We start from the raw sequence: 8,429 nt of genomic DNA, 5'->3' as shown, positions 1-8,429 counted from the left end.
CGAAAAAGATTGATAACCTTGAAAATCACATATTAAATAAAATCCACATCTTGGAGGAAATTACGAGCACTGGCAAAGCGAATCAGGGAAAGTTGGCGCAACTTGAATTACTCGTAGACGAACTGCAAAATAAATTTACAGTAGGCGGTTTTGAAACTGGCAAGGAATTGGATGAGAGGTTCGAAAGGCTTAATACTGCTATGTACAAGAGATTACTCGAGCTGACTGGAGAGGGGAACATAGTCGTGAAATTCGAACAGTTACAAAAATCTTTATTAGAGAAATTTACCGAAATATACGGACAAATGCGACGTATCGAAGAACAGCAGCAATACAGTGTGCGCGTCGCTTTCGAGGAATTGGATTCTCGTATGAGACTTCGTTTCAGAGACTTGTTGACTGTAGCGGTAGCAGCAACCACAGAAGAGATTCCGATAACGCAAAAAGCGTCAATAGCTGAAAAGTCCATCGATAACGCAAAAGAGGACGCGACAGCGATCGAAAAAACTCCTAGAACGCAAGGATAATTAAATTATCGTATCTTAATTTCAAGCGACCGCAGATTCATCGATAACGCAAAAGAGAGCGCGGCAGCGATCAACGCAAGGATAATTAAATTAGCGTATCTTAATTTCGAGCGACCGCAGACTGACAAGGCGAAATCATGAGCGGCGATAAAGTGAACTTGGTGAATGAACTGCATGCTCCGGCGAGACGTTACTTCCGGCGGAGGCGAGTGGTTACTCGACGATCTCTGGCAAGCTGATATCGTTGAAGTTCAACCGTACGCAAGAGAGAATCGAGGACATCGATATATTCTTACGATAATCGATACATTCAGCAAGTATGCCTGGGCCGTTCCTTTGAAAAGCAAAAATGCTGACGATGTGTGCAAAGCTTTCGCGTCGGTGTTGAAAAAAGATGGCCGAATACCGAACAATTTGCAAACCGATATGGGGAAAGAATTCTACAATAAAAATTTTCAAGAATATCTGAAGAAACGTAACATCAACCACTATTCCACATTCAGCACTATGAAAGCGTCCATAGTCGAACGATTCAATCGTACATTGAAGAACAACATGTGGAAATTTTTCTCGTTGAGCGGAAAATATCGTTGTATCGACGAGCTACCCACGTTGATCAAGGACTACAATAATCAAAAACATCGCACCATTCGTATACGACCTGCAAACGTGAATCATAAAAATGAGAAGTATCTTTTATCTACCGTGTACAGCAACGTCAAGATCGCCGGTCCTGCGAAATTCAAAGTTGGCGACTATGTGCGCATCAGCAAGTTCAAAACCGTATTCAACAAAGGATACACGCCGAACTGGTCAACGGAAGTATTTAAGATCGCGACGGTGAAACGAACGAACCCCGTCACGTATCTTTTGGTTGATTTGCAGAACAAACCTATCGCTGGAGGATTTTACGAATACGAGATATGCGCTACCAAATATGCCGACGTGTATTTAGTAGAAAAAGTATTGCGTCGAAAAGGAAATGAAATATATGTGAAATGGTTGGGGCTGGATTCGTCACATAACTCTTGGATAAAGAAATCATCTGTACTTTAATTGTATAATGTAATGTTTATTTTTGTTTCTCTAATAAACATGAAAAAATACATAAATGCTTTTTACATTAATACTAATTAATTCCCCCACACGCACACAATTTCAACGATTCGCTTTCGATACGATTAGATCTAAACATAAAGCTAACAATTCGCAATCGATCAGACAATTTCGTTCGAACAATTCGTTTGTAAAAATTACGGTCGCATAATTCTGCTCGTTATTGGAGTTTTTTACAATGTCAACGAGCTTCGCGAATCTATCCTGAGTTTCTGGAATATTTTCTAATAACCATGAATACATATGATCCATACATAACTCTAATTTGTACAAATTATCCATCGTCTCTTTCGTAACATAAATCGATGCTTGAGAATCGAACAACTTGATTAGACTCATTCCATTAAAATTTACAATTTGTAACGATAAAGTCTCATCAATTTGTTTTTCCTTCTTGTCCGCGTCGAAGTAATTGTGAATATAATCTCTAGTTTTCACCAGCAGTTTCCACGTAGCCATTGAAAAAGAAATCTCTGTTCCACGATTGTCCCCCAAGACAAACTCGACGCGCAAATTTTCATCCACGCGTACACAAATTTCAAGGAACTTGAAATAATTGCCGGCTATGGAGTATCTTCTACCCAAGATTCGTGCGTTGCGCGGTATCTGCAACTGATTCTGCTGCGACTGGGGTTGCGACTGTTGAAACGACCGTTTCATCGAAATGGAGTATCTATAAAAGAAATAACATACAATATTTTTTTTCTTCTTTCATAAAAGGAACATTTTATTCCCTTCAAACTTTCTTTTACTTACCCATAATTTTTATAATCGTTGTGAGATCCATTTTTATGTAAAAAATTATTGGTTTGATTTGACATTGTGAATATTATAATACTGAAGAACAACTGCGCTATAAGAAAGTAATCTGTAGAACGCACTACTCGCTGTACGCAATGTCAAAAGCTTATATATATACAATTCCCCTACCATTTTTCCCCCTTCTTACACGCAAGATAACAATACAAGGAGCGTATACGCCCCTTTTCCGCTTACAAATAAAAGTGAACACGCGCGCGCAACACGGGATTCGAAACATCGATGAAATTATATAACCGCTTTTATTTTTTCTAACTCCCCCCACTCCCTCTCCCTCCTGCCCCCCTCTCCCCCTTTCGCGATTTTATAATGTCCCCAAGAAAGGGTTTCGATCGAATTGTTTAAAATGTATCGTTTATCATCGTATGGACTCAATGCTAATTTACTCTGTGATACTGAATACACTTGATGTTGTATAGACATTATCAATTTAACGCAAACTGATTTTTCTAAATGATCGTGAAGGCATGCTAAATAGTCGTCGAAAGTTATATTTTTAATCGTCACGTTAGTCTTAATTCCTTTAATCTTTTTTACATCGTCTTTGTCTTGTACCCGAATAGCATACATTTTCGAGCGAAGACCCACAAACTCTGTCATGATTTTACCTCCGTTCTCGTCCTTCATTAATCCTAATACTTTATTATTCGCGATCGGAACGCCGTACACGTTATTTCTGTCATAATTGGAAGTATCGTATCGGTGAATGTCACGTTTTATCATCTCGTACGCGTCGTCGCAAATAATCTGATAAATTAAACTGTCCGTGTCCGTGTACAAAATCCTGCATCTTTCTTGAAAATTTGGAAGCATGTAGCCATAATGAAAATCATACAAATGTAATTTTGATATGTCCAACACTGACATGCCTATGTAAATAGGTTTATAAAATTTAATAGAAAACTGGTTCATTTGAACTGCGACAAAATCCTCGGAGAATACGGTACAGCTATGGAAATTTGGACGAGCTATTAAATGCTTAGCACCGTGTCGACCGCTCCATCGCGAGAGCAACTTTACGTTTACATGATTTCGAACGTTTTCCATCGTTTTTCCAAACACTGCATTGTTCATCAGTTTGAACAGATTCTTCGAGAAGTCATTGTTTGCGTTGGCGCGCAACCTCGTATTTAAATCTATGTAACGACGTAACCAACATGATTCTTCAAACTTCAGTATCCGATGAATTTTCTTTAATTTTAAATTATACCTCAAACATTGCTGGAGGTATCGATAATGGAGTACGTAACGATTCTTATCGCTAAGCGTTGTCAACAGTTTCTTTTGCAACGTCACAACCTCGTGAATCAGGCAATAGGGAAGATCTGCATGAGCATCATGAATTTCCTGAGGATACTCTAAGTCAACTTCTAAAATGTACCCGACGGGACTGTCGATCGGCACGGAATCGATGTTGAAATTACTCGTATCGTCAACCCATTGGAAACCCCTGTGCGGCAAAGGCTGCGACATGGCCCAGCCATAGAAATTATTAACATCGAAATACATCAGATAGCTAGACGGTTCGGCCGAATCGTACGTCGACATATACTTGTTATTCGCGCGCGCGTAACGATGCGAACATTGACTCAACCCACCTCGTATTCCCCGTTCCACGAACAAAAACATGTCAACGTCGGTGAACAATTCCAACTCGATCTTCGTCAATTTTAGCATCGCGTCCCACTCGAAACCGGGCAACGTATAATAGTGCGCTGGATCGAGTTTATAATTCTCGAGCGACTTTTCGCGAAAATTTTCAAACACGTCGGCCAACAACAACACATCCAATTTCAAGTACAAGTCGCTGTACTGTCCTAACGTTTGTATACCGAAACGTGACCAACTTTGTTCGCGTGACAATAGTCGACGTCGGATATCTCGCTGTCGCATAACTGATTATAAAATGCTTCGCGCGGTGGTAAACAAGTGTCGCTTAATTTGTCATAGGTCGATACATAGTCGTATGGGAAAACGCCTTTCCTGGTTAGAAGATGAAAATCATCGTTCGAAAGACGATTGAATTGGCTCCTCACGATATGCAAGTCGCTCTTGTCCAAGTACGACGACAACTTGTCCAGACTCGAATTCAAGAACTTGAACGAATCGATGAATCGAAACTTTATGCACTTCTTCCACGATTTTTTGATCGCATCTTTATTCCTCTTACTGTGTTTCGTGAAAGAAATGTACTTCTCTTTCGTCAGCGGTAACGCGTCTATTTTACCTTCAAACGCGTTTGCCAATTCTTTGATGAAAAAGTGTGCGTCGTAGCCGGACAAATTGTGAAAAACCACCGGTATCACGTACGAGGATTGATAGCTCAGATTGCAACGGCTGTGCGCCGGACCCCGATACGCACCTGTGAAATGACAATGATCATGCACTCGCACGTCGTCATTACCGAGTGGTTCTTCGCACACGTGACAATACGTGGCGGTACGAAAAGTTGAGATTTGTGCGGCGGTCAACGGAGCCATTGGAACCGTTCGATCAAACACCGGCTGCAATTTACAGCTCAACTCGTGCAACTTCGATGCAAACCATGAGATACAACCTTTCTCATCACGATAAGCCTGATACTCGCTCAACGAACTGTCGTATCGGCAATGGAGGTAGTAGCCTACGCTGAAGGCATGGTGATGTTGATATCTACAGTAAGCTCCATGACCTTGATCTTCCTGTTTCTCCAGCAGGCATTCCAAGTCTGCGTAGATAACGAACGGTGCCGGTTCCTTGTACGCATAATTCTTGAACTTCAGCCATTTATCGTCTTCCGTCGGAAGTTTCAATGCACATTCGTTCATTCGACTGCAGTCGATCTCGTGAATGCTCAATTTTTCCTGCGATTTGAAATACTGTAGACACCTGACAAAAAAAAAAACATAATTTTTTATTTTAGTTTTTCTCGCCCACCACCACCATCACCACCACCACCACCATCATCCAGAAGAAAGAAAAAAATTTACATGTGTGGATGTACCGAATCTTACATGGATCTTACCGACCGCAAATATGCTTATTGTGCTGCGTGCTGATCTGAGATGAAACCAGACGAGATAAATTCCTAATACACAGATAATGATTGCGCAAGTTTTCGGAGTCGTGTATGAGCAGCAAATTTACATGTTTCTCCCGCTTCCTTGAGGTCAAATGCAACGTCCGACATCTTTCTTGTTCCCCTCCCCACTCGAACACGTTCACGGAAACGTCATTCGCTTTTTCGAACTTTGGTATGTCCTTGAACAACATCGGCAATTGGAATCCCTCGGTGTGGAGCACATCGCTGTAATGCGGATAGGATGATGTGCGATTCAAATTATTTTTAGCTGGATATAGGCTTGCCACCACTGCCCAATAGAAACATGCATTATCGTCGTCACTGTACACATTGAGGACTGCTTTCTTTAATTGCACTGTTCGAGGCACGGATACCTGACAACCTGCTTGTAACGGTTGATATTTATTGGAATTCACCATCAAATGCAGGATCTTCGATAACGCCCATCCACTGTCTCATTCTTGAAACTCTTCTATCGATGTCAAAAGCGTTGGCACAACATCTTTCGCATACCAGCGACGTAGATTCGACGAATGAAAGAGCGCGACGTTTCGCGTGCTAAAACTTTTCACCGAAACCTCGTCGCGCAGCACAAATTCCGCCTCCAATACTACGTTCACTTTTAACGACAAATGAACGTTCAAAAGTTCTGTAATACGATTCGTAACTATTCGCTTCGCGTGTTGCAAGAAATGACGTGGATCGACATGCTCGACGTTGATCACAACGCCGGTCGATATACGATTCTTAAACGCCGACTCAATGTTCTCCAAACGAAGAGTCGATGCTCTCGCGCCAACGTTTCCATACAAACCGCTACCAACGCGTGATGAAAACCGATGATCTAACGAGACCTTCAAAGTTTTCATACGACACATGATCGACAGCAAACTCGATTTTACACCTATGGGTGCTTCGTTTTTCTTCACAATGATCATATATTTCCTACACCATTGTAAACATTCAATACATGATTTCGTCCATTCGCGATACTCGTCCACAGTTCGAATCATCCTTGACATATGTGTTAACGATTTCAACATGTCCTTGCAAACTTGCGTCATCTTGTGAAAATATTAATTCACATCAATTATTAAAAAGAAGTTTTTTCAATTTTGATTTCACGTCGTCGGTTAAGTTTCCAGTTCTCACGAACGTAACTACACTATACAACCAACCACGCGATGCTCTCCCATCTCGATGATATGTAGTATCGCGGACGGTGAATCGATCGCGGGCCATTTCACTATAATTTGGCTAAATCGTTTCGTGTAGATGAAACTCACGCGACTCGTCAAATCTTTTCACATTAGACGTTCCGTCGCTGTTTTCCACTCGAGCGGAAATTGATCGTTCAGGTATAAGTTTATGACGTATCCCCAAACCAAATTCTGTAATGTAGGAACCATCTCACGACGTATCTTCACCACTCGATGAAAAATACTTCGATATGAATTTCACGCGTGAAGCATTGAGTTTCTTGGTCGGTAAATTAATGTCCCATTTGATTTTACGAATATCCCAATCATCGTCGTCGTCGTGCAATGAATATTCCAATCTTCTCTTCACTTTGTTCAATGGAGGGAGGAAATCACCTCTGGTCATACTCCGTTCAAATTTTGATAATGGTATCAACACTGGTTCGACGCAAACATAATCAGTTTCTTTACGGTATTTAAAAATAATCCTCTTCAACCATCTCTTCGAACGACATTGCGTGCTCAAAGGAACGATTACTTTTAAAACATCAATACTATTGTATATCACGTAATTGAGCAAGTCTCGCGATTTGAACACGCGTGCACCCACGTATGAAAAACTAGCGTGCGGATATCTCCGACGAAAAACACAGTACACGTCGCACAAAATAACATCACAATATCGGATAAAAATCCGTCGAGCAATGCTCGAAAAATTATGAACACCGTGTTCAAATATCTTAGACGTTGCGAACGATTGCAACGATGGCACGTTCAACAAACCAACTTCCATACCAATACTCAACTCAGTAGCGAATAAAATGTTCGCTGCAAAGGGAAAAAGCAAAAAACAGTAAAAGAGAGAGAAAAAATCTCTCTCTCTCTCTGTCCGCATCATTTGCAAGAGAGAACAACCGCTGCATCTTCCCCTCTCTCTCTCTCGCTCGCTACAATATTATACCGAGATAAAAAAAAAACTTAGTTTAAGAAATCTTAACGAGACCAAAATCCCCGATATCGCTTCGCAAGCGCGGGTAAAGCATCCGCGAGTCTCTCCGGATACAAAACCACAAACTTCTATAAATGCGTCGCGCGAGAAAAATCATGCATCGTTTTTGCAAGAGAGAGAACAACCGCTGCATCCTCCCCCCTCTCTCTCTCGCTCTCTACAATATTATACCGAGATAAAAAAAACTTACTTTAAGAAATCTCAACGAGTCCAAAATCACGGGTAAAGCATCCGCGAGTCTCTCCGGATACAAAACCACAAACTTCTATAAATGCGTCGCGCCTAACGCACGCGCGAGAAAAATCATGCATCGCTTTTGCAAGAGAGAGAACAACCGCTGCATCCTCCCCTCTCTCTCTCTCTCTCGCTCTCTACAATATTATACCGAGATAAAAAAACCATACTTTAAGAAATCTAATAAACGAAACCAAAATCCCCGATATCGCTTCGCAAGATAAGCAACTTCCGGGTAAGGCGTCCGAGAGCCTCTCCGGATGCAAAACCGCAAAACTCCTTATCGGTGACTTCCCCCCTCCACACGACGCGTGCCGCTCACGATGATGCTTCCTTCCCTTTACCCCCCCCCCCCCCCCCCGCTCAGCCTTCCCCTCGCCCTTGATTGCAGAACGCAACTCCTATACCTACTCACAGGGCAGCATACTAGGTCCAATACTGTACACTCTACACATCGGATATGC

At 41.6% G+C, this 8,429-nt stretch overlaps 2 protein-coding genes across 2 annotated transcripts; both read right to left on the bottom strand.

Moving 5' to 3' along the window:
* Positions 1-1,613: 1,613 nt before the first annotated feature.
* LOC143261199 (uncharacterized) lies at positions 1,614-2,689 on the bottom strand. Its single transcript, XM_076527778.1, has 2 exons — positions 2,400-2,689; positions 1,614-2,316 (listed from the first exon to the last, which is right to left on the bottom strand). Exons 1-2 carry the CDS (start codon positions 2,462-2,464, stop codon positions 1,686-1,688), a joined length of 696 nt encoding a protein of 231 aa, XP_076383893.1. The 5' UTR covers positions 2,465-2,689; the 3' UTR covers positions 1,614-1,685.
* Position 2,690: 1 nt separating this feature from the next.
* Positions 2,691-3,720, bottom strand: LOC143261197 (uncharacterized). The gene has a single exon (XM_076527776.1). It carries the CDS (start codon positions 3,534-3,536, stop codon positions 2,691-2,693), a length of 846 nt encoding a protein of 281 aa, XP_076383891.1. The 5' UTR covers positions 3,537-3,720.
* Positions 3,721-8,429: the final 4,709 nt, after the last annotated feature.

Source organism: Megalopta genalis, unplaced genomic scaffold (assembly GCF_051020955.1).
Source record: "Megalopta genalis isolate 19385.01 unplaced genomic scaffold, iyMegGena1_principal scaffold0040, whole genome shotgun sequence".
NCBI classification, from domain to species: domain Eukaryota; kingdom Metazoa; phylum Arthropoda; class Insecta; order Hymenoptera; family Halictidae; genus Megalopta; species Megalopta genalis.
This window is presented reverse-complemented; position numbering and strand designations above follow the sequence as displayed.